The following is a 26,737-nucleotide window of genomic DNA, read 5'->3' as shown; positions in this document are numbered from 1 at the left end:
TTCAATGATAAATCAGGGGTGAATACATTTCAAACTGGTAGGATGACATAAATCTACGTCATACTCGTCTTTAGGAGAATCGATTCTTCTATAATTGTCATGTTCAGTTTGTTGCCTCAACCACATAAAGTGCATCGTGCGATTAATTCTGTAAGGTCAAGAGGATCAATATTTTATTTGCCTTGACACTGCGAGACACAAGACCCACCCGAATGTTCGACTCAGATGCCAGGGCAGAAAAAAGAAAGATATAAACAAATGAGTTATATCACAGTCTAAACACAAAACATACCACTTTCTGTAAAATAAATAAAGCTTATCCAGTCGTAAAGGGATCAAGTTTTTCACGTTTATTTTTTAGCACCATAAAAAGTCACTTAAGGTTGTCCAGTGTATTGCTCTCGATCTCTCTTTCCTTTGGGATGGAGCAACGCTGTCGGAGGTCAAGGAAAGGACCAGAGAATTGGAGAAAGAAGAAGCTTGGAGAGATAAAAAGCTGAGAGAGCTACAGCGCCACCAGGCGGTCAAGCAGGTGTGTTTCACTTGCTGGCGGTGGTGAAGGTGAAGCATCCTCTCTGGTGGAACTGCATGTCCCTGATGCGGCGCATGGACTGGATCTGGGGCTGGAAGGCGCAGAAGTCATTGTAGTGTCTGTAGTCACCGCACTCAAACAGGTACTGGTAGCCTCTGTATCCAGGGTACTGGTAACCCACCCAGCTGAGAGACACATGGAGAGAGAGGGAGTGTTATGTGCATCCCTGTGTACTTAGCTTCTAATTGCAGGAGACTATGAGGTACCAGAGGCCTTGTAATAAGTTCTCACATCCTAATGCTTCCCAAATAGATCGTTTTAATCTCTTTGAGTCTCTGAGAATGATTTTACAAGGTCAACTGGAGCTACTTGATCTCATTTATGATCTTGTGCAGGACTCACAGAAAGGTCAGTGGTCATGGTTGTAGTCAATACAGAGTTTAGGGAACAAGGTTCTAAGGAATTTTGTTTTCTGTCACTAAGAAGAGATGCCTTATTTGGCCTTATTGGTCATTAGTGGAGCCTAGAAGTACAGAGTTGCATTTAAAGAAATTACCAAATTACGATTCCTGCAGAAAAGTTGTGTGGTCCTCTGTTTTGCAAACAGGTCTATTTTGGGGCTTCATAATATAGTACATTGTGACTGGGGTCCTTGGTGACATTACAGCAGATACTTCATACATATTTTAGGGGCTATGATTGCATCTTAAGACATTATGCAGGTCAATCAATAGATTATGAGTCTGTTTTAGAACTTTGCAGTTTGGTTTAGGTATTTATAGCAGGTAAAAATCGCTGTCCTGAGTCGTGGTGATGAATTAAATCAATTTTTTGGAGCATTGCTGTTCATCAAGGGTCAGATTAGCAATGCTAGCAATATTTAACTTTCCATGAAGCTGGTTTTGTTGGGTCTGAAAAGGTCTCCCAAAGAGATTCTTGTGCCTTTAAGGAGGTTCCTGTTGGCGCTAGAGCTTTAGAGTTCCCTTAAAAAGGTTAACAGGGTCAGAAGGATACTCAAAAGCTCCCCAAGGAGCTATCAATAACTATCTGCCTGACCAAATGTGTGTCCACTCACGCTCCTCCTGGCACCCTCACGCTGCCCACTCTGTCGCAGAAGCCGTGCGCCCAGAGGGTGGGCACATCATCCTCCTGAATCTCCATCTTGTTGCCCTTGAAGTCGGAGAGCTCAAACAGGCAGATCTTGTGCTCCAAGCTGTCCTGCAGAGAGGAAAACCAAAACAGAGAGATTTTATTCCTGACTTTGTGTCAGTGTTGTCAGTGACTCTAAAGAGGGCAGTGTTGTTCTACTTTTAGCCCTCAGGGACTGGAATTAAAGTTCACTGAGTTTCCTCAATACAGACTTCTTTACTGTAGTTGCTATTTTTAGATAACAATGTACATGTGTCAGAAATAGTTTGAATTTAAAATGGACCAAATAGGCTGACAATGCAAATCTGAAGAATAACAAGTTGTTTTCTTCTTCTAAAAAAAAAAGTGTGATCATTAATATTAAGCTTTTGTCCAGTTAAGGCTTTACTTCCTTCAAACAGCAGTAAACAGAATTTGGTGAACTGGGAGATATCCTGGCATGCACTATTTAAGTTTAGCCTAAATAAAAACACTGAAAGTCCAGCCTTTGTTCAGCCGCTCTGATGTGGTCGCAGTTCTGCTCTAGAAAGAGAGACATTGAAAGCTGAGCTTTGTTCAGCTCAGCATAGCCTGGTTCAACCTTTTCACTTTCCACCACACCAAGACATCAATGGATATAGGAATCCTTTCTATACTGAAGGTTTTTCACCTTTCACTGGATATGAAATATGGCTTCAATGAAAGTCTGCTTGGGTGGTAACAGAAAGTAATGACATATAAATTTCCATTTTTAATAGTCTTGATTATACTCCTATCTGACATATGTTTTCATTAGAGGGGTAGTATTATGTATTTTTCAGGCACATACTGCACAATAAAGTAACTTTGTTATCTTCAGTTGTTATAAAATGCTGCATATATCAAATTTGACGTCATAAAAATTTGACTTTGTAATTTAGCACGTTGAAGTTGGGCTTCTGTCTCTTTAAGAAGCTCCTGCTCTTTCTAAAGCTCCACCTTCAGAAAGTCAGCACAACATGGCTCCTCTATTAACCATTTCAAAATATTTTTACCAGCGTTGCACTGAGAGGTAGCTCCTGTAATGAACTTAGTAGGTGCGCAGTTCCACCTGGCGTTAGCTAATTGCTTCTGGCTAGTCTGAAGGAGCTGTGGGTGAGAGCCGCTCTGTGAGGCAGAAGCTGTGAAGCTGCAGCTCAGAGGAGAAGCTGCACCTCGGAGGCGGCACTAGGTCCACCCAGGTAACACTCCAGGTGTGTTTTTCATGAGGGAGTAGCAACTGACATAACACCGCCCCTTTAAGTTTGAGTGTTGACAGTACCATGCGGATGGGCCTGAGGGACATGAGGCAGTCGCTGCGGTAGGAGTTGCTCCAGGTATCCCAGCGAGGATACTCTCCCTTCTCCAGGATGAACATCTCACCACGGAAGTTGGTCTGCTCAAAGGCAACGAAGCTAGAGCGGGTGGGTGTGTTGGGGGGTGAGGGGACCGGGCACGGGGGTTCAGGGATAAGCACAGAGGAAGGGAGAAGGAGGACAGCAGAAAAGAGTAACACACATGAAGAAGAGAAGTACAGAGAGGTCGGAGGTGCTCAGATCACTTCTCTGTGTGGGAACTTACGGGCCGCACTCCACAATGATACTACGCACTCTATCCATGCCACGGTCACACACGTTCATACACTCATTCTGGACCTCCATCATCCTGCCCTGGAAGTTCTCCTGGTCGAACAGCATGATCTGCACAGAGGGGATGATGGAAGTGTTGGGTGGATTACAGGAAACTCAGTTTAATCCTCCCTAATCGTGCAGACAGATGTTGCTCATGTGACATCCAACTGGAACCCAGTCAGAATAAAGTTTCACTTTTAAAGACACGTTTTTACAGCCTGAAACTAGAAATGATGTTAATATGAATATAATATATGTTTCACAACTTATCATAGCAGGTTTTGGAGGAAATCTCTGTTTTTGTCATAGATATGGATTTTTCAGAAACAAAAGTGATAGTTCTGGAAAAATTTACTTTAAAAAAAAAAGTTTAACTCTTGGTATGAATTTATCTACTGTATAAATAGCTGTGATTTTTTTTTCCTGCCAATCATTTTATACTTTCAGTAAAGCTGGACTTTTAAAAGCTCCTCTAACCTGGAATAAACTTCCAGAAAACTGCTTATAAAACAGCTTCCTTTAAAGATACAGTATATAACTATAATAAAAATAAAATATACATGTTTTTAACATATTTGTTAAAAATTGTAATTGACAGCACTAAGACCCTCCTCCTGGTTCTGATTGGTTGTTTCTACTGGGAGGAGGCAGCGGAGCTCGATTTTTTTCAGACTATTTGTTTCACATACTGCCACAACATATTGACAGTTTGAACAAATATAATATAAAAATATATATTTTACAAAAGTTACATACTGCAGCTTTAGGTCTGTCCACTGAAATGAAAAATTTATAAAATTTCAGTTCCAACCTCAGGTTACTCCCTTGAAAATGATATTAGAGTCTAAAATCTCTATAGAATTCTGCACCTCACTGTTTCTACATCTTCTAACAGATGTCTTCCACTCCTTACTTGCTTGTTTTTCCACTCTTACATCGTCTCCAGCTGGATTCCTTCAAAGATCCCACTCAACTCTTTCCTCATGGCCCGACAGAACAAACAAAATCTAAGCTGATGTGCACTGATGTTGCTGCAGTGACTCACTCTGTAGGATCCCATGCCAGGATCGCCGGTCTTGGTGGCCTTGCTGGTGGCAGCTGGAGCTGGGGCTCCCTTGTCCTTGGCATCAGCGCCCTGGCTGGAGGCGGACTTGGCAGTCTGAGACATGGTGAGGGGCTTCAGGAGAGTCTGTGAGTCGGATGCAGGAAGCCGAGGAGAGGGAATGGGGGGGGGTCAAAAATAGAAGTGTAAACAAACAGAATTGTGGAGGTTGATGCAAAAGAATGGGAAGAGCTCCAAAACATTAACATCATCTGGAGGGAAATGTGCTTTGTTGGGATTTATTGTTGTTTATGTTCGGCTCATTTTTATGCTACACTTCTGTTTGGGCCTTTCCCCTTGGCTGAGATAGGGAGTTAGAGGGGGGGGCTTGTGGATGACGGGGAGTGGACCCTGGCTCTGGATGTGCAGCTCTGGTGCTCGGCTGTGTATGGGTGTGTCTGTGTGTCCTTACCTGCGTTAGTACAGATTGCAGTGCCGTGTGAGGGAAGCTGGCTCGTGCTGGTTCCGTCAGAGCTAGACCCAAGCTTTTATACCCTGGCAAAGGCCAAACGTATGGGCTCACGGCACAATAGAAAGCCTCGCGTCATCACAGTTGGCCTGCGCCAAAGCGGCAGGTCATCGCATAGCCTGGAAACATTGCCGGCCCCCTCTGGCCTGCCTGTAAGCATTTCACTGTCAAAGGAAAGCACTGACCCACGCAGTTTTACCCTGGGTTGGGCTGCTGGGCCTGTGAGCTATAGCTGTATGTAGACACAAGGAATGCAAAGATCCAGGGGGACACAAAGAGGTAATCACCTACACAGGCTAACAACAATGTACCATATTCAATAGCCTGGGGACCCGAGAACAAAGACAGAGCATTTTAAATCACCGTCCTTTAGCTCTGACGAGCCAAAACAAGACAAAACATACTGAAAATATGCAGTACTTCCTACTGTAAAAATAAATTGAATTTTTACTAATGTTTACATTTTCACTAGCTTAAGACCAGAATAGAGGTTTTAAGCAAGAGTAGGGTTAGCAACCATCACTGTGCCTTGGGCAAAGTTCCAAGTCAAGGTAAACTGTTTGTTTCAACCTCCATTAAAACTGAACTGAACCTTTGTTTGGATGCACTGGCTGTTACTCTTCTGAAGGGTTACACTGATGTGTGTGTTGTCTGTTTTGTAAGACCACCTTAACGAGTTTGTTTGTTACATTTTAAAAATCCATACAATCAAATTAACACCAGTCAATTTAATTGGGGCACCCACCACTAAACTGTTTCCCCATTCGTTTGGGTTGTTCGGGTCAAAAGTGTCAATTTATACCTTAAGGGGGGAAGTTTCAAAACTAAACCAGATGCTATCATAGTGGCTTTTGAAAGAATACCTTAAGGATAAAGTTTTATTTATCTGTCTTTGTGTTGGTCCTTGGAGTTTGGCACTTTTTATAGCATCTAACAGGGAGCTGGTAATTTTGCCTCTTTGCCATTTCGGCTAGATTAAGTGTTTTGTGCCCAACTTTTCAGGTATAAAAAAGAGCTATGTGTTTCTTACAGACCATGCACCAAGAATGTTTTGTATCCACTTTGACAACAATTCAAATTAATTTTCTAAATTATTTTCATAGCTTACTGTAGGGAAATGGGATTATAAAGCAGGAAGTTGCTTTGAGTTATTTTGGTTTGATCAGAGCTCATAATCTGTCATATTTCACAAGTCATCTGGCCCCAATAGAGATGAGACCTAACAGGCTAGAAATAGTGTGTAATATAACATGATCAAAATAATATGCAATAAAGAGATATTAGAAGTTATATTTTAACTTTTTATGAGTATTTATGCTTATAATCCTGGAGTGAACTAGATAATTTCTCAACAGATTTAGAAGGGGCCAGCCAAAGTGTGCATACTCAGACCAAATCAGAAGTTTTTATGGAGAGTCAGGATGAGCAGGCCTCCAGTTTGAGTCTCAAATCCGTATCAGCATAAAACAACTAGATAGTTTATGTCTGCCTTTCTGTAATGTCATAAACATGTCCAGAATTAGCTAAAATGCTAAAGTTAGCAAGAATTCTGTCAGTAGGATGTACGCTATCAATAGCATGTTGACCTACAGCAACTTACTACATCTGGAATGCAAAACAGCAATTTATAAGTTAATATTAGTGGAAATTAGCTAAAATGCATTCAGTAACATGTCTGCTATCAAAGGCAAAATGGCAGGTTAGCTAACATTAGCTGAAATGCTAATGTTAGCTGAAATGCATTCAGTAGTGGACTATCACTATCATTTTTGATTAACAAAAACTTACTCCATTTAGTGTGTAAAGTAATGTAATGTACACAAAATGAGTCAAAAGAAGTGTCAGAAAGGACAGGATGTTTGAAATGGCGAAGGGACAAACCAGTGGTAGCCTAGTATTTTTCCAAACCTACAAAACAATACTTCTCCTTACTTCACTAGTCAGTGGTTTGGAAGATGTCAGCTTTATATTAGTTGGCTATGTTCTGAGAAATTATTACTGTCTCTATTTCAAGCAACTGGTGACAACACCAGTTGAGGGGATTTTTGTTAATAAAAACCTTTCATCAACCGAAGATTCAAAATAACTCACTGATCAATCTTTTGTTAAAAACACCACTGCTTTAATTGAAGCTATCCCTTTCACTGATCCTTCCAGGAGTGAAATAAAGGTTGCTGTTGATCATGTTGATAATTCCAGGATTTTGTCAGATGGATTACATCTGGATTATGTCGCCTCCGCTGCGACAATTTGCAGTAGTGAAGCTGGATAAAAAAAATTATTTGATATATGCAGATTAGGTGCAAACTAATCCTGCAGTATAATCTGTATGACTCCCAAATCATCCCATGATACAGCTGATGCTGGAGTCGGACTCATCTCATGACGTATTAGTGGAGACTGAAATGTGTTCTCATGGTGATACCTGAACAAATGTTGAATTTATATTCATTTTATACATTTTTTTAAACACACTTTTAAAATGTTGATTTTCATTATTTGAAAATAAGTTTATTGTATATTCTTAATGATTTGTCAAAAACAATAAATATTTCAAGACATCTCAGAAACATGAAGGTGTATACTTTAATGTCAACATATATCTCATCACTGTAGGTTTTAGTTTTAGTGTTCAGGTGTTCAAACAAGATGAAATAGAAGTAAACATAGGTTTAGTTCTATCATGAACTAAACCGTATTTTGCTCGTCAAGATGATATAAGAGGACAAATTTTAGATTGACAAATGCTTGTAGTTAATCTTTTTAAATAGTCTGGCATATACTTAATTATACTTCTTATGAATATTTTTGTGACAGTTGTAATCAGTTTCTAATGTGTTTAGGCATCAGGAAATATGATCAAAATAGACCTAGAAAATATTAGCCTCATGGAAATAGTTAATTAGTTAATAAGTCATATATTGTCCATGTGCGTGTGATTAAACCTAAATTTGCTTGGAGTAAAGACAGAACACCCACTGGCTCATTTTTATGGTCATTTTTATGTGTGATGTACAGTATATTCACCAGATTGGGGGCTCATCTGGGATGCCAAATTGTTTTCCCTCCCAGGTTGTATGATGAAACCATGCATCGGCCAGTCTGGAACTCCTGACTGAAGACAGCCAACACACCATGGTACTCCACCTTGGATTACTGACAGGCCAGTGCCTTACTGTGAAAGACAGAGGGTGATAGGAACCAGAAATCCTTTGTTTAAGCTCCCTCTGGCCATTCATAAATCACCAGTTGACCGTGCCATGTCCAATGAAGATGAGATCTTACAGAGAGGAAACCGCAGGAGGCATGGATGAAACTCAGCAAAGTTGCCATAGAGCACTGTGTTTAAAATTTACATCGGTTTGAAACACATCATGTGATGAAACCTGTCCAATGCATGGTACTGTTAAGAAGTTATGTGTGTCAGGCGATGCAAAACTACGCTGCTGTAGTTTTACTGTATCTTTACCTTACATGCCCCTACCAGATAGTTGCACAGACTGCTTGAAAGTTCTTCATAGCAACAAGCAACAAGGTAAATGTTGTATGTCATTTACTTGAATAGCGCTTTATCAAGTCCAGATGAATTCTCAGATTCTGATGGAGGGCTGCAAAATGAGATGGTTGTGAGCACTGCTGCTTTTAAACAATAAGTCATGGATTCAAATCATGGCAAGCCTTTCTGTGTGGAGTTTGTATGTTCTTTCCATAGCTGTGGAGGTTGGGTGGGGGCGGGGCCCAAAAACAGCCATGTTTAGTTAATTTGCCTGTGCATGGTTGCTTATCTTGTGTGTCTCTGTTTTGTCCTTTGAGGAACCCACCTCTTGTCCAGAAACCACTGGAGATAAACACCAGCCCCAATGATCCTGGTAGAATCCTATTAGCTGTTGACATGCAGCCCCCTTCATTATTATTCCATTCATTCAACATATAAATGACTCTTAGGAGATCCACCAGGTTTCCTATTGCAGGTCATAGTTGCTGTTACTTCCACACTTCATGTTTCTGCCTAATAATGAACAGATCTTGACTTTACCTGGAGTGTACTGAATTAAATGTGTTTAACTTGCAAGAGAAATCCAGTTAATTATGTTGATCTTTTGATGACATTTGTATTTAAACGGCTCCATCAGACATGAGGAGAGATGAAACAGCCACCCTTACACCTGAGAAATGAAGTCAACGCTCTTGACTTGGTTTCTAACGGTTTTTGGACTTACAAAAGAAATCTGTTAAGGCAGAACATCAATAAATAAAACAGAAATATATTTGCATTTTGGTTAGCTGAGTCCAGTAATGTGTATTTAAAGGGGCAGTATTATGTATTTTCCAGCCACATAGTGCCGTTTTAGAGGACAATTACATAAATATGTTAACTTCAGCTGTTATAAAAATGTTATATATTTCAAATATGGCTAGAAAGAAATTTCACTCTATAATGTACCACCTTGAAATTGAGCCTCTGCCTCTTTAACAATTCCTGCTCTTTCTAAAACTCTGTCTTCAAGAAGTCATCACAACATGGCTCCTCCAGTAACCCTTTGACAACATTTTTACCACCGTTGCACTGAGAAGAAGCTGGTATAATGAGCGCAGTTCGACCAGGTGTTTGCCAATTGCTGCTGATTATTCTGAAGGAGCACTTGGTGAGCAGTGGAGTCACAGGAGAGAACTGCTCTTTAAGGCAGAAACGTGGAAACTGCAGCTCTGCGGAGGAGCTATGTCTTACAGGTGGAGGTAGGTCCACTCAGGTGTTTTGCACAGCTGATTGGTTGCCATGGAAGATTAAAGGATTTCTCAAACATGCATGAAATAATCAAGACAACACTTCAGGTATGTTTTTATAACATGATGTAAAGCTCAAAAAAGTCAATTTTTCTGAATACTGCCCCTTTAAATTACACCTTGAAGTGGCCAAAATTCCTTTGGGTTCACAGGAAGTAGAGTTGTTCTTTTAGGAATTTGAGATGCTCATAAAAGAAGTACCTCTGACTTCCCTGTTTACAAGTAGCTGATTATGCAAGTACACACACACACACACCCACGCACGCCGACACACGCCTACACACGCACCCACATACAAGGGCTGCTTAATCACTTTAAACAAACTGGAGTCTCCTGGTTCAACCTGTTTGAAGCCTGGGGACATGCAGTTCCTGTTAAATGTGTTGAAAACGGTTAGAGGTGAGTCCAACCCCAAGTCCCTGACATTGTGAGATCTTCAGTTGGAGTGCTCAGTCTCTTTTTAAGGCACGTAAAGGTTTACAGCTGATAAGAGTTGTTTTCCAAGTAGAGTTATAATTTGATGTCACAGAGAATCTCATGAAGGGAGTGTGACTGTAACAGGCTAACTGCTGCTTCACCAGATGTCTGGATGGATGACTTCCTCTAGTGTGTTTATATTTCTGATTGCTCTCATGTTGAACTGCAGCTGATGATATCACTGACGCTTTCGGTTTGTGAAGACACTCTGCACTAAGAATGTTCGATATGGAAAGGAACAGAGGAAGCAGCTGAAATTTTAAATTCAGTCCAGGGACGGCCAGAGGTATAATTAATCTTTGTGGTTGATTCGGACCTTGTGCTGATCTAGGAGCCCAAATAGAACTTGAATTTAAAAAGACCACTTTGATAATGGACCAGTTGTACACAGTTTCACTAAGAAAAACATACATAGATAGTACATAGAAGTTAAGGTGTTATGATTTCTATGTTGTTGTTTTTTTTGCTTTCTGTTACACCTGAACGTTTTCAACCACCAAACAACTTTTATTGTCATACTGAGATACTGAGAGGCAGTTTCCAAATGACATTTTTTTTATGGTAAAAAAATTTGTCCAAACCAACCTGGCCCTATTTTAAAAGCTACCCCCTAAATCCCAATAATTGTTTATTTAATCTTTGGCAGTCACAACCTGCGACAGAATGGCGACCTGTCCAGGGTGTACCCGGCCTCTCGCCCGAATTGTCTCACTGGAGATAGGTACCAGCACCCCTCCCGACCCCACGAGGGAGAAGGGTGTACAGAAAATGGATGGATGGATGGATGGATGGATGGATCAGGACATCAGATACTGCTTATTTAGATCTTTTGGCCCACATCATGTCTTCAGACAGACATAGGCTAGATGTTAATTCTGCCAATTCCTTAATTGACAGAATTAAGGAATTCTGTCAAATTCAAGTAAAATTCTGCTTACCTAATGCAACATTGCTCTGAGACGGTTTTGTTTGTCATTTAGAAGCAAATACAACACGTGCTAATATATATTATTTTCATTAGAATCAATTGCAGGACAGAGGAGGACATTTCTGGCTCTGCTGATAATCTTTTAAATCAAAAAGCAATTTAAATGAGCAAATGACTTCCAAGAAAATTCATTCTGAAACTACCCCCACATGTGACCAGATGTAAAAATAAGTCCAGCAGCTTTGGGCGACATTTTTTCTCTCCCTCCTCCAACCCTTCTTGTGTCCTTTGCCCTCAGTGTTTTCTCGGCGCTCACAGCCTTGTCACTCTTATATTCCTACATCTCAGTGTGGGTGATAATGTGGTGTCTGCATTTCTGTCCCTTCACAGATTAACCATGCTTTTGTCGAGTGGGTGGGGGTCGAACAGGAGGGGGCACAAAGCAAAGCCCCTCCCTGCTGCTGAGCCGGGGGTTTTAGCGTGACCCCTCGTCAGGGGAGGCTTTAAAAGGGTGGGGGCGCGTGGCTCCTCTCACTCTGACAACAGGACCTAAGGGCATCAGAGCAAGGTGAGTCCCCTGTCCCTCAGACAGTCAGGGCAAGCCAGGCCAGGGTGCAACAGTTGCACCCGGTATGTATTCAAACCCCTGCTTTATCCCAGCCATAAAAACAGCAGAGCTATATGGGCCCCAGGGCCCGAAGGCCATCACCACACCCAACGGGTGAGATAAAGAGCAACGGTGGCGGTTACATCTCAATGCCTGCAACATTTTCAGGGAGGAAATGGAGAGAGAATTTGATGAACAGATAGAATGGGTGGAGGGTGGAGAGAGGGAGCCAAAAGTAGACAACAATTAATGAATGCCAACAGTTCTGGTGTTACGGTCCAGTGGACTGCGGCATCCTGACCACAGTGGAGGAGTTTTTCAGGATTTCCACACATGCAATTGCTGTACACTTGGGCCACTCAAGAAACTATCTCATTTACTTGAGGTGTAGAATGAAGTGCTGAAGTAAGGCAGGTCAGGTTTTCTCCTAATGTTTCCTCCTGAGTGACTATTTTCAAGTTTTCCAAGGTGTTGCCATGGTTTTATTTCTCTACACTCAGGTGAAAGCATGGACTCTCTCAAACTGTGTGCACACTGACCTCCTGCCACACCCTTTCTTGGTAGCATTGTCAAAGTAGGTCTCTTCTTCTTTCTTCCAGACAAGATGACTCACCACTGCACCAAGTTCTCCGGCCACTGGAAGGTGAGTCCACAGGTGTTGGAGTAGACTACGACATCACCTGGCCTTTTTCAAACCTTATGCTATCCCAAAGATGAGATTTCCTCTGGTAGACCCAATGATTGAACAAGCAAGCAAAATGAACAGTCCCAAGCCTTAACATTGGTTGGCTAATGTGATTTTGTTTGCCTTGTTGTGAGTTTAGGAGGTAGTTAGTGATTCGGGGTCCAGAGTAGCCTCTTCATAGTCTGTCGTCGTCTCCCTCACAGATTATTGTCTACGATGAGGAGTGCTTCCAGGGCCGCCGCCATGAGTTTACCTCCGAGTGCTGCAATGTGATGGAGTTCGGCTTCGAGAGTGTGCGCTCCCTCAGGGTGGAGAGCGGAGCGTGAGTACATCTGCTCGAAGAGGGCAGCACAAACTGCAGCACTGTCATAAAAGTTGATGCTGGACAGCAGAAATAGCCCTCTGAGATTTGTCAGTACTAACGGAGAGCTGCTTTCCCTTGCTTCGTCCCAGCTGGGTGGGTTATGAGCACGCCTCCTACCAGGGACAGCAGTTCATCCTGGAGAGGGGAGAGTACCCCCAGTGTGATGCTTTTGGAGGCAGCAATGCCTATCACATCGAGAGGATGACTTCCTTCAGACCTATTGCCTGTGCTGTAAGTCTCTACTTGTCAGTTGCTTAGGGGAAAGTTGTTGTCTGTAAAAGTGTGACAAGTAATTACTTTGGATGATAACGTTAGACCTGTTTGACCAGACCAACAACTTGAGTGTTTCTGTTTTTCTACTTCTCCCACCCTTGTATCCCCCTCAACAGAACCACAGAGAGTGTCGTATGACTATCTTCGAGCGTGAGAACTTCATGGGCCGTAAGGGTGAGCTTAGTGACGATTATCCCTCCCTCCAGGCCATGGGCTGGTGCAACAACGAAGTGGGATCTTTCAGGGTCCAGTCAGGAGCGTGAGTGTTCCCAGTTACTTTCCTATCCAGTTATTCTTTTCCAACCAGAATATTTATATTCTGCTTGGATTTTTACACAACCACATTTTGGACTTACTTCCTCCTGCCCTAACCCCTCACCCTCCACAGATTTGTCTGCTACCAGTACCCTGGTTATCGTGGCTACCAGTATATCATGGAGTGTGATCGTCACTGTGGGGAGTACAAACACTTCAGGGAGTTTGGCTCCCACTGCCAGACCCCTCAGATCCAGTCCATCCGCCGCATTCAGCAGTAACAGCCCATTCATGAAATGAACCCGATTTTCCGTTTGACCCTTCACCCACGACCTCTTCTGGCTTCTGATGCTGAATAAACTGTTTTTCTTAAATCCTACTGATTTCCACCAGTGTATCTGGTTATCTGAGGAACACGTTCCACATTTTTGCTCATGATGTGATGAAATATGTTCACTTCTTCACCGGTCAAATGATGGTGTTCAGGGTAACTAATTGCAAAAGTGGAAAAGAGTCCAATAAAGAACCCAGTAAATGGTCTATCTTGTATTTTCTAGGTTGTTTTTTTTGTCAAATAGAATAGCCCATTTTCATGACAGACGTTATCTGAGCAGTTTTTAAACCTCCAAAATGGCTTTTTAATTATTCAGTTTGGACATTTATGAAGCAGACCTATTTAATGTTGTTTTTAGCACCTCAAAGGTTTGCGAAAATTAAAAAACTAATTGTTTCAAAATTCTTTAATGTGTTTCTGGTATTTACAAAATGGATTAACAGAAAAATCTGACCATTTTCTCAGAGCTGACCCATGTCTGAGTGGGGACAGAAGCAGAGTTTTATTTGGGAAACTCCTACATTCAAGACGATTAACTAATAGAGAACACAAAGAGCAGACGCATGCAGAGAATTTAGTAAGATTTAAATGTTGTATTTCATTACTTTAACTGTTAGCTTCCCTTTTGGCTAACTGTTACAAAATTTCAATTTCAATATTCTCTTTCAACCTTTAAGAGAGAATTGGATGCTTTTTTTTTTTAATTGTAGGCTCATTTATGGTAAACTTAACTTTATATAGAAAGTTCACCTCAAGTATTTGATTTCTGCATAAGAAATCAAATGCTCTGAGGTGGCTCCCTGATGGCTTTTTGGCCCTAAAGGCCAGTATACATTACTTCAGTCTGGGCCGGTTTTGCATTTTGTGACAATGAACATATACAAACAAGTGTTAGCATCAGCCTTTAATAAAACACTCATCGGTCTATAAACATACATTCCAAAGACAATTTTTGATTAAAAGGAATATTCATTTTTTCAGATCCTCAACTAATAAATAGATTAGTACTGTCATTTATTAAAATTGAAACCAAGCTTAGTATTTCTTTAAGGTCCAACAGCTGTGTTTTAATGTTCCTGTATGTTCTATAAGACTACAGATTAACACTACAGAATGCCTCTAATTTTTCTTACTTAACAATAGGGCTGTGGTAAGTTATTATTTTAGTAATTGAGTATTTTATCGATTATTCTGATGTTTAATCAATTATTTGAATACAAATTTTGATCAAGTAAAATATTTGTAAATACGGCCATAACAGGACCAAAACCCTACAGGAAATTATAAGTCAAATAAGCTCCAGTTCCTGCTGTCTGGATGTCTTACCCACACATTTCTTTAAGAAAGTCCTGCCTGTTATTGCTGCTGATCTGATCCAAATAGTAAACTCATCGCTCTCGTCAGGCGTTTTCCCCCAGGCTCTGAAAACAGCAGTAATCAAACCACTTATAAAAAAAGAACAATCTGGACAAATCACTAATGCAGAATTACAGGCCGATCTCCAACCTCCCATTCATCAGCAAAGTTATTGAAAAAGCTGTGTGTAAACAATTAACTAGCTTCCTAACTATAACCAACCTCTTTGACTCCTTCCAGTCTGGTTTTCGTGCTCACCACAGCACAGAGACCGCCCTCGTAAAAGTGTTCAATGACATCCATATAAATACGGACTGTGGCAGAACCACAGTGCTGGTTCTGTTGGATCTCAGTGCAGCTTTTGACACTGTTGACCACGACATATTACTGAATCGACTGGAGAGTTGGGTCGGACTCTCCGGTCCAGTGCTTAACTGGTTTGAATCCTACATAAAGAACAGGGATTTCTTTGTTTCAATTGAAAACTTTTCATCAAAGAGGTCAAAGGTCACATGTGGGGTACCCCAAGGTTCAATCCTAGGACCCCTTTTATTCAATATTTATATGCTCCCACTAGCTCAGGTTATAACAGGAAATAATATTAGCTACCATAACTATGCAGATGACACACAGCTCTACATTACGATGTCACCAGGTGACTCAGAGCCTATCCAATCACTGAACAGATGCTTAGAACAGATAAATGTGTGGATGTGCCAAAACTTTCTCCAGCTGAACAGAAACAAAACTGAAGTTATTATTTTTGGACCTAAAGAGGAACGATCTAGAGTCAATGCACAGCTTCAGTTATTACAACTGAAAACTAGCGATCAGGCCCGAAACCTGGGAGTAGTGATGGACTCTGACCTGAACCTCCAGAGCCACATAAAGACAGTTACAAAGTCGGCCTTCTATCACCTGAAGAACATTTCCAGGATTAAAGGACTAATGTCTCAGCCAGATCTAGAGAAACTCATCCATGCCTTCATCTTCAGTCGTATTGATTATTGCAACAGCGTCTTCACAGGTCTGTCCAACAAATTAATCAAACAGCTGCAGCTGATCCAGAATGCTGCTGCTCGCATTCTCACTAAAACCAGGAAGATAGACCACATAACACCAGTTCTAAAGTCCCTCCACTGGCTCCCTGTAGCTCAAAGAATAGACTTTAAAATACTGTTGTTAGTTTATAAATCACTGAACGGCTTAGCACCACAATACATTAAAGATCTGCTTTTATTGTATCAACCTTCCAGACCTCTCAGGTCTTCCGGTTCTGGTCTGCTCTGCATCCCCAGAACCAGAACCAAACGAGGAGAAGCAGCTTTCAGCATCTATGCACCACGAATTTGGAACAAACTTCCAGAAAACTGTAAAACAGCTGAAACACTGACTTCTTTTAAATCTCAACTGAAAACCCACCTGTTTAGAATTGTATTTGAAATGTAATCAATTACTAATTTATTGATGTAACTTGACTTAATGATTGATTCTATATTGCATTGTGATTCTGTGTTTGTTATGATGTAAAGCACTTTGAAATGCCTTGCTGCTGAAATGTGCTATACAAATAAAATTTGATTGATTGATTGATAACAGCAGTAATACAATCGGATATCAACATCGGCCCAATTGTTCATATTTGAGCATCCCTACACTTACTTTTCTGTAGTTTGGGAAGCTAACCTGTAACAATAATAGCTGACTTTTTAAGTTAACCTGGCCAAAAATTATACAAAAATCCAAAATTATATTCAATTTAATAATATAGAGCCATAATTTAATAATATTATTATTATCAATTTAATAATATAGAGAATGTGACATTTTTTTCGATAAGTGTCACAAAGACATTTATTGAAAAAAAAAAATTAAAGTCCATACTCCAGTTTTTAGTTTACGTACTCATCGTCAGCCAATTTTGTTAAGTGAACTCTCACTTTGCACAACCATTCGTAGGTTTTCTGTCCATGATGTGAATGACTGGGTTTGGTTCCTCCGCTGCGCTCCGTCACCCATTTGTCTATAATATGTTGGATTACATTTGATTGTGACCAGCACTCATTCGCGTTTCCAATTAAAATGACTCTCTAATCAGCAAGGCGGTAATGAGAAATATCAGCCTTGGGTGAGAGTGTCTAATCACAGCAGAGTGGGAGGTTAAATGAAGCTGAGACTGAAGCTAAGAAATGTATAACTGAAACACAAAAAAATTCAGGGCCTGATCAGAAGATTCATACATCCAGCACAATCTTGTCAGAAAAAGGTGATCACTTACACAAATTGGCAAAAATAAATAAATAAATAGTAATAAACAGCAAAGTTTTAGGGGAGTCGTCGTCACAACATTAGCGTAAATGGACTGAAAGTTCATAGAACTTTACATCACTCATTCTCATTCACACACCAATGCAAAGATCTGTAGGTGACATGGGGTTGGGTGTCCTGTCCGGGTCAGGAGGCTTTTTCTTGTCATGAAATTTGAAAGTGAAAGGGTAACGTTTTTAATTTGGGCGTGTCAGAGCATATGGTGGTCACGCTAGCTCAGATGGGATGCCAGGAGAAAGCCTCAACAATAAGACTATTAGAATATTGAGGGATTCCGTCAAAGTGGACATGTTGAGCCGTAGCACAGTGTCTGCCATCCGAAGCCAAGCAGGGTTAAGTTCTAAAACTACATCCCAAGTTTTGATCACCTTACAGAGATGTTCGATTCACCATCTGAACATGGAAAAAGTATGGGCACTTCGTACCTATGGAGAAGCTCCACGGTTCAGGTGGGAGAATATGTGTACAGGAAAAATATTTGTGTGCTCTGTGGATCTACCGTTTTGGGAGGAGAGGCCATAAAAAGTCCTGCTGAAGTTTTCCACATTCAATGTAGGAGATACAGCAAACATGCGGAAGATGGTGCTCTGGTCAGATAAGACGCTTGTAGTGTACAAGTAAAACGCTACGTGTGGTGTATAACTAGCACTGCACATCACCCTGAGCATGTCATTCCACTGGTGGCAGCAACAATATGCTCAGGATTCTTCTCGCAGCAGAAATGGATGGATCTAGTTAATTACAGAAAAATCTTGTAGGAAAATGATTTAAGACTGTAAAAGGCCTGAGAATGGAATAGAATTCCATCTTCAAGTAGGACTACATACCTGAGATCAAATGTCAAATGACCCAGTCAAAGTAAAACATAAAACGAACTGAGAATTTGTGGTAAGACTTGAAATGTAACAGATGTTCTCTATCCAATCTGTCTAAAACATTCTCAGCCTGTGGATGCGCGAGGTGTGAGCGACACATACCTCAAAAGACATCCAGCTGTTGCTACAGTGAAAATACGTGTACATGTATAATACTGTTGAAATGAAATGGATGCCACAAATTTCAGACTTTTGCTCGCAAAAGGCTTTGATTGTATCATTCTCCTACAATTATGCCAATAAAAAGGTTTTAGATTTCTCAGTGCATTTACAGAAGCATTACCGCGGCAGGCCAGGGAAGGGCACTGCATTTCTACCTCAACATCGCATGAATCCCCTGTGTGTCACCCTGACAGATAAATGTAGTACCGTGATATTAAATGTCACAAATGGCTGCGGCTTATTGGCTGTTCTGATATTTAGGGTGAATCACGACGTCGCGACTAGTACGTGTATATTCACCTGCGGGCCACAAAGCTCATTTGTGTATCCGTCAAATTTCTGACAGACATGCATTTGGCATCCACTAAAAAAGAGGCTGGCTGAAGCACAAACGCTTCCTTCTCCAAGCACTTAAAAACACTGAGCTCCGGCTCCTGCCCCAGAACAAGCCGCTCCATGTTTTACCGGCCTCTCTCCGCCGCAGTGGGAGAGGAAGTCGAACCGAGAGTCAAGCGGAGACGCTACAGTGTTAGCAAAAAACCCCTACAGAAATATACAGCGCGGAGGGTTTTCGAGCAGACATGTGCCACGTTTTTGCTGGGAAACGATACGCTTGACTGAACGGTGCGGGCTCTATCGACTGGCATACGTCGCCGAGACAGCGAAGGGACCGCGTTAGTGCTCCTCACAGGCAGCTTGAGAGAGAGGGCTCCCCTATCACGGACAGCCTGGTAGGCAGGAACCGCGCGGCTCTGGCTGGCTGGCGCGGAAAACGACGACCTGCTCGACTCTGCTGGTTTTTCTTAGTATTTTCAACTCCCTGTGTGAGAAGACCTCAAAAACAGTGGCACATCCATTGTGTTTCTTCAATTTTGGCGTGGGAAAATATAACAGTCTCCCCAACAATCTTCGCCTTAACTGTTAATAACCTCGACTCCCAGTTCTGTGAAACCACCGCTGGACAGCCGAGCTGCTCTCTCCATCTGTCCGCGCACCCTCCCTCCTCTGCTTCCGTCACTGTGTGCAGCTCCGTGCCGGGTCTCCTCCCCGTGCTCGGGATAACTCAACGAGAAGCCATGGACTATATTTGTCATCTTTACTGATATTTTTCTGCTCAAGTTCCTGGGCTGTTTCTCGGAAGCGCAGCGAGACTTCCCCAATAACAAGGAGACGGAAGCAAGAACACCCGCAGCCGTTAGCTTTTTAGATCCACTGCTGCACGGTGTCGGAGCAGCGCCGCTGTTGGTCAACCAGCTTGTAGTAACCGTGTTGACAAGTGGCTTTACGGGCTTTTTAATGCAGCTGTCGAAACCCAGCAGTTCGCTCACTGGTAATTTAGCCTTCTGGCTAGCAGGTTTCATTTTTGCTAGCTAGCATGTTGGCTAGCTAGCAGGCGGACCCGAATATCGACACCAGCAGGAGGCTACAGCAGGCTAGCTCCACGACGCGCGGATTTGGCTTGTGATTAGTTAATCACGCCGTGCCCGCTCCGGATTTGGAGCTAAAGCGTTCAAGGTGTTTATCCGCGTCTTTTCCAACGGTATTTTCGGCGTGATTGCTGCGCCCCGCACGGAGCACTTCGGCTGCAACAGGAAGGAAGCCGAGCGAGAAAAAGGACGGAGCAGAAAAGGAAAAACAAATAGCCACACAGACGGCGGAGACTGGGATTGAACGGAGATCATTGTTGTGAATGCTGCTTGTTTTTCATCTTCCGATCGCATGGACTTATCGGTGCCAAAGCTCGCTTAAAGGATTCTAATATTTTGAGACCAGGACAACGGATCGCCACATTTAACCTGCCCTGGAGGGTCTCTTTCAGGTCTTTTCGGTAAATCCATCCCCCCCCCTCCCCTTCCCTAAATGTGATGGTTCGAGCAAAACGAGCCACACGTGTTCCTGTTTGTTTGCTTTAGCTCAGACCCTCTGCTGCTATCGAGGCCACAAAAACAATCGGGAGTTACATCTCACGTTCTGACTGCAGACTCCGCCTGCCATTTCTCTAAAATTGGACCCCCCCCCCCCACATCCCCTTCTTACTGCACATTTGTTTACATTTGAAGGGAAAATCCCGAATCGAAACCCCATGTGGAACTGGAGACAAACCGATCGTTTGGGCACATTTTTTCAGCAAGGAAGTCCCGAGAGACGTGCAGAATTTGACAGCTGTCCACTAAGGCTGCATATCACGGCAGCCCTGTGAAGCGAGGAAGCGCTGACACCAAAACGAGCCAGTTCCTGCTTATTTTAGCACCTTTCCTCCCGGCGCTCACACGGCGCAATCCGGCTGCAGTTTTGCGCCAAATGGGATTGCAAGGACGGCGATCGAGCTGATCCACGGACTGCTTCTTATTTAATTTTTTTTTTTTATCCGATCAGCCCACCTTAATGTCCCCCCCAACCCCATGAATTCCCTTTTTGTGTCTTAATAATGATGTTGGCTTGAGGTTAGCAGCCGCAGACATCTACACGATTCCGCTTCCTCCGGCCCCCCTCCCCTTTACCGGCCCCCCCCTGTCATCGCACCTCGGGCCCTTGATGGTGGTCCTCTCCGCTGGAGGAAACAGTTCTTTTAATTCCCTGAATAGTTTTTTTTTTTTTTTTTTAAAGCACCACAGGAAGCCTGCTGTTTTTATTAATTTGCTCCTCCAAAGGGTCGAAAAATGGCGGACCTCGAAGCGGTACTCGCCGATGTCAGCTATTTGATGGCGATGGAGAAGAGCAAGTCTACTCCTGCCGCCCGTGCCAGTAAGAAAATCATCCTCCCTGAGCCCAGGTAAGCTCATCAGCGAGGCCCTATGATGTTAAGTGGTTGTGGCTGTTTGCAATTAGCATGGAGTCTTTGTGAAGCGTATTTGGCTGCATAGGAGGAAGGAGGCGTTCTTACTGTCAAACCTGTCCTTACTGTACATGCTTGATTTAAACAAAAAGGCTGATGCTTTCTGTCTGTTCGGTTTTCTGCAAACCACGCTGTTGCTCTCTGTCCTCCTGCAAGCAGATACCAAAAAACAGGAACAACTATTATAGATTGTGCATGCCTTTTTTTTTTTTTTTTTTTCTTTGCTAAAAAATGCACAGATCAGGCCTTTCCTGATCAGTGCAACCGATTTTTGTTTCTCTTTGAGGTTTGATCTGCCGATTCCAATTTGGGCCAATTTAAAAAAAATAAAATAAAATTTTCCAAAAGAATGAAATGTATAGAAGTCAAACAAAAGGGCGTACATTTTGTTTGATAGTGTTGGTAGTTTTTGAATCCTCTTAGCATCGAGGCAATTATAAGATTATTATTTGTTAATTCATTAAAGTGTATGTTTGTGTCTGAATGTGCGCATCGTTTCATACCTTTCTAGTTTCTTTCTGTTTGGATTCTACATGTAGTTTGCAGGGATTTTAGAAAGCAAATCAGGGAGATATTGCATTCTCTGTAGTTTTTGTAACAAAAATGACAAAAAATACACACCACAAAGAGATAGATTTTTAGTTGATTTGGTTTGATCAGCGGCCCTAAATGGCCACTTTTCAAAATGAAGTGTGTTTTGTGCCACTAAGCTGCTTAGTAACTGTATTTTCAACCTTATTGGTATTTATTGATGCCTTCATTGAAGAAACAGTGGAGAAAATAGCAAAACTATCGCTCTTGAAAATACGGACAGTTTATGGGATTTTAACAGTAGTTAATTGGAGTTTATTGTGAGGGTGATTAATCAAAGTACTGAAGAGAAATTTATCACAAAAAATGATAAACAATGCAATAAATGCGCATTTTATCAACTACTCTACTGTGCATGTCACCTTTAGAGGGCAGGAAAGAATACACTTTTCTAGCTGTTTAAACTATTTACAATTAGGCTAATAAAATAATTTACAATTAAGGGGGCGCCACCCTTTCCTGCTAATTGTGACCAAAATAGGAAGAAATTATTGGATTTCATCTGTAATTTGCACGCTAAATATGGATTTGGTTCATATTTACCCGGCCTGGCTCTTGCTGCAGTCAGGTACCACGCTCATCGGCTGTGTTTACAAACCAATAATTCCTCTATACATATCAGTATGAAATGGGCATACCCATCAACAAAGAGGTGAATTGACCTAGATCCGTTCCCAACTTTTTTTTTGTGTGTGTTTATTTGTATGGATTGTAGCATTCGTATTATTTAAGAGAGGATGATTGTTTTGTTTTAATGTTAATTTACCTAGTGGATAAACGTATTGTTTCTTTTAAATGTGCTTCCTAAATAAAATGGATCAGATTAGTGATTAACGGAAGATTAGCCAACTCGGATCTGGTTGATTTATCCATGAGGTTAATCTCGTGTTAGCCTGACTGAAATATCAGCGTGTGCTTCAAAATCAGCTCACGATTCCGAGGCAAATAGAAAGCAGTGGCCGACTGTGTCCTTTCCATGTTCTGTGCTCCACAGTGTACCCTCTCATAGCTGTCACTTGCTCGCAGGCTTATTTGACTGATAGCTGTACAACGGCGTTAGCTTCAAACTGGTAGCTGCTGCTGGGTCTTGCCTGTGAAGCTGGTGCAGCTGTGCTACCAGCATGTAGCAGCTCTTGACGTTAGCACCCCCCCACCCCCCTGCCCCTGCCGCCACCGCCACACACACCCCCTCACTCATGTTGTTTTCAAGCACCCACTCTTAGTAGGCCGTCAGAAAAGACTACAGCCCCATTCTGATTGAACTGACATCGCTTTGCCCTCTTATTAAGCATTTACAGAGAGGCGTGCTGCAGTGGGCTTCATAGTGCTCGGTTTTAGGTCATAGCGTGCAACTCGGTAAAACAGGATGTGGTTGAGATTTGGTTATTGAGAGTTTCTTTTCATGGGAGGTTTGTAAATGTGACAGTTGGGGCTGCACTTAACAATGACTTCTCTAGATTAGTTTCAATTATTTTTTTCTTATTCAATTAATCTAACAAATTGTTGGTTAATTTTTTTAGGTTACTCTAATGGGAGTGTGCTGGAAATTAAAAATATTTTAACCAAAGTAATAAAAACAGTTCTTTAATGTTGTAATAGGTATATTTTATTTTTTTTAATCCATCGCACAGTCAGACGTAAAATCTCAACCGGACTGTAGTAAATAAATAATTCAAGTAAAAGAAATGAAGTGCCACACATTTAGCAGACTAACAAACCCAAGTCGTAAAATTCAAGTCATTGTTAATGTGAGAAGTGTGAAGTGAAACAATATTTTTAGTTTTTGCTAAAACGTTGTTCAAAAGTGAAGTGCAATTTCCAAAAATGCAACCTTTTCATAAAATTACTTGGTAGTGCAAAACAATTGTTGCTTTCTCACTCACTCACACACACCCACACACACACGCACTTAAACATTCGAATTGAGAAATGCTCACATTTCTCAACTCAAGGTCTGATCTCTGCTTTGAGGTCAGACGTACTTTTTCTAACCCCTCTTTAAAACAATTGTGCCTGCTGTTTTAAAAGAGGTGCTAAGATGGAGCTGATGCTATAGCGATTGGGCAAATATAGCAACTAGCAATGCACCATATGAAAATTTGGGCTGATGTCAAACCATCTGTTATGGCCGTTAATCGATATTTCCCTACGCTTCCCTTTCGACGTTGTAAAAAAATGACCACAATACTGCGCTGCATCACCATCACTGTCGCATGACCAAACAAAACCCACAGGAACAACTCCCCTCCCCCCCATTAATACAAACGGCAACAATGTGAAAATGTATATATTTTTATATCAACCCAGTTTTATTTATCAGATTCATGGCAATATGTTAAAAACTGACAAACATGTGCAGATACTGATGTTGATGCTGATGTATCGTTCCTCTAGCAACATTTCCTTTACAAATGTATACAAAACTTTGTCAATATTCCCCTGATGTTGAAAAAACACAATTTTGCAATTGCAATTCATCTAGCAGTTATCGGCAGCAGCGTGAGTGTGTACGAAGCATTTAGACTTCCACACACATTGGTTTGTTTTATTTTTTGACTTTTTGCATTGCTAATGTTCTTAGATCCAGATCTCATTAATGGCACATCACTGCTGCTTTGCGATCTGATGGATGTGCTTTTCCTTCCTCCGCTGGGGTTGCTGGTTTCGGTTTCTGCTGGTTCCGCTCTGAAAATGAGCTCACAGATAAAGCTTTCTCTGGTCAGATAGTCCATTGAAGCCGGCGTCCTCCTTTTTTTTTTGTCCATAAGCAGAGTACAGTCAAAACCTTTTATTTTATACCCTGATACATGCTTATGCAAAGTGATGCTGTCCACAGTTCCTCGGATAGCAGCCTTTGTGGCAGAATCTATTCGTACGAGGCTGCAGTTTCAGATTTGCATGGGTTGACCATTCAGGTGGTTGACAGGAACACTTACAGAGCCACAACTAGGCCAGTTACATTCAAATTACCGTATTTTCCGGACTATAGAGGACACCTCACTATAAGCCGCACCCACAAAGTTTTTTTTCCTTAAAACCTGGAAACATACATATATAAGCCGCACCGGACTATAAGCCGCTGGTATCTCCGCCGCTCTCGGTTTTCCACAAGGACGCAGTAGAGGGAGCGTCCTTAATAAATCTGCTATTAAGGATGCAGCCCTGCGTCTCCAACTCCGAACCATGGATTCGTTCACGCCGAGCTTACGTGCAGCGGCTATCGATCTGTAGTGCCAGATCGATGGCCTTCAACTCAAAAGTGTTATGATATGAATTTCTTCGTGTGGTTTCCATGATGAGGGGGTATGAGTTTGAAAACATTTCTCCGTCGTGCCTGCTGCTAGCACGTGCTTGTTCTAAATGAAAATCAGCACTTTCTTCTTTGATTTTCAATTTTGAATTCCAATGATTCCCTTCCTGCTAAAGAGCCCTCTGGCTGTTGAAGAAAAATCCACAGAAAAGCCGCACCGGACATGGTTCAAAGTGTGGGAAAAAAGTAGTGGCTTATCGTCCAAAAAATACAGTAGTACTCACTATAGACCATTTGGGAAAAACACTTTCACTGCAGATGGTTTGAATCTCACTCACAGAAAATCTACATTTCTGTTGACTTTCAGGATATTTTTGAATGTACTCTGCTACCAAATTCCAAAACATTCAGGAAACAAGTCTGAAAGGGGTGCTCGATTTACTGAAAAAAAAAAAAAAAATACTGGCAATATGATGTTGTTGTTCAAATATTTTATGTCAGTATTGACAATTATTTTATATCTTCCTTTCCATCATCACCAATCTCCATGGTCTTTAAAATCTTGATCTATAATATCAGATCTGAGCATCAAAGGCAGTAAAAGTCATGTTGGCATGCAGAGATGATATAGATGACCAAATATGGAAAATATTGATTATTTATAAAACACCAATTCATAATAAATATCGTGTCAAGGCATTTTACAAAAGTCAATATCATCATCTTTATCGTCTACGGCCGCAACTGACGATTATTTCATAAATTTATTAATCTACCGATTAGTCGATTTATTGGATAAAAATAGCACATTCTTTAGATTTTTTTATGGCAACTAGAGCTATTTTTAACATTATTAGAAATAAATTAAAAGATGCAAATAAACAAATAGTTAAATTAATTTTTTCGACTATTTGACGACTATTTCAATGATCGATTAACCATGAACAAGCTGATGGTTTCCGCCCTAAATAAAACATATATCACTACTACATCTTCTGAATATTGGGCTGGTTTAATCGCAGCTTTTTATCCACTAACTGACACGCTAAGTGTTTTGATTTTACAGAGCAAATGAAATAAAAGCAATGAATGATACAGTTATTGTTGGAATGGCGGTGAATGGTAAGAGATTAGCTGAGAGGTGAAAAACTGAAAACAAGACAGTGAATCATAACACCTCAGACAGTTTAGTAAGCCACTCATGAATTTGTGTGTTCAGAGAGAGCCTGATGGTTGCTAACAGTGTGCCATCATAATGTGATAAAGGGATCTCGGCTGGATCGCCGCTCCACAGAGTTCTGACGTACAGCCTCCAACTCTCTGACTTCCCTGTTCGTTTTGCTTCTGGAGGCGGGCCGGACCTGTTCACAGGAGGGTTCGTCCACTGTTAGCTAGCATACCTGTCCATCATAATTCCTGGATTTATCACAAAATAATCAAAGTTTCTGATTCTGAGCTTGGTCTTGCTGATGAAATTGATGATTTCAGCTCTGTCATATCGCGACATAATCGGGAGTATAATGTTCAGATCAAATAGGCGTACACAGTTAACACTCAGCAAAATCCAATCCTATCCCAAAGATTAGTTCCTGGTAGGCATCTTTAAATAATCTGTGTTGATAAAACTCAACTCCTGCTACTCGTCGTTGGTCTGCTCTGATTATTATTTTTTTTGTCAGCCTCACTTTCCCAGTAAGCTTTCCCCCAGTTCCTAACAGTTGGAGGTTGGTTCTGTGTCCGTGGTATGCAAA

General features: G+C 41.5%; 3 protein-coding genes across 3 annotated transcripts in view; 2 read left to right on the top strand and 1 right to left on the bottom strand.

Annotated features, from left to right (window-relative positions):
- Positions 1–327: 327 nt before the first annotated feature.
- On the bottom strand, positions 328–4,951 carry crybb1 (crystallin, beta B1). The gene is made up of 6 exons (XM_032570492.1): positions 4,824–4,951; positions 4,355–4,498; positions 3,260–3,378; positions 2,961–3,093; positions 1,608–1,750; positions 328–717 (listed from the first exon to the last, which is right to left on the bottom strand). Exons 2-6 carry the CDS (start codon positions 4,475–4,477, stop codon positions 540–542), a joined length of 696 nt encoding a protein of 231 aa, XP_032426383.1. The 5' UTR covers positions 4,478–4,498; positions 4,824–4,951; the 3' UTR covers positions 328–539.
- Positions 4,952–11,525: 6,574 nt separating this feature from the next.
- cryba4 (crystallin, beta A4) lies at positions 11,526–13,794 on the top strand. The gene is made up of 6 exons (XM_032570495.1): positions 11,526–11,638; positions 12,277–12,320; positions 12,566–12,684; positions 12,816–12,957; positions 13,116–13,258; positions 13,388–13,794. The coding sequence occupies exons 2-6, from the start codon at positions 12,282–12,284 to the stop codon at positions 13,533–13,535; spliced, it is 591 nt and encodes a 196-aa protein (XP_032426386.1). The 5' UTR covers positions 11,526–11,638; positions 12,277–12,281; the 3' UTR covers positions 13,536–13,794.
- Positions 13,795–18,667: 4,873 nt separating this feature from the next.
- The window catches only part of grk3 (G protein-coupled receptor kinase 3), a 79,476-nt gene continuing 71,406 nt past the window's right edge, over positions 18,668–26,737 (top strand). The window contains exon 1 of the mRNA XM_032570453.1: positions 18,668–21,082. Coding sequence (XP_032426344.1) covers positions 20,970–21,082 — 113 coding nt within the window. The 5' untranslated portion in view covers positions 18,668–20,969. The remainder of the gene's footprint in view (positions 21,083–26,737) is intronic.

Source organism: Xiphophorus hellerii, chromosome 8 (genome assembly GCF_003331165.1).
Source record: "Xiphophorus hellerii strain 12219 chromosome 8, Xiphophorus_hellerii-4.1, whole genome shotgun sequence".
Lineage (NCBI taxonomy): Eukaryota > Metazoa > Chordata > Actinopteri > Cyprinodontiformes > Poeciliidae > Xiphophorus > Xiphophorus hellerii.
This window is presented reverse-complemented; position numbering and strand designations above follow the sequence as displayed.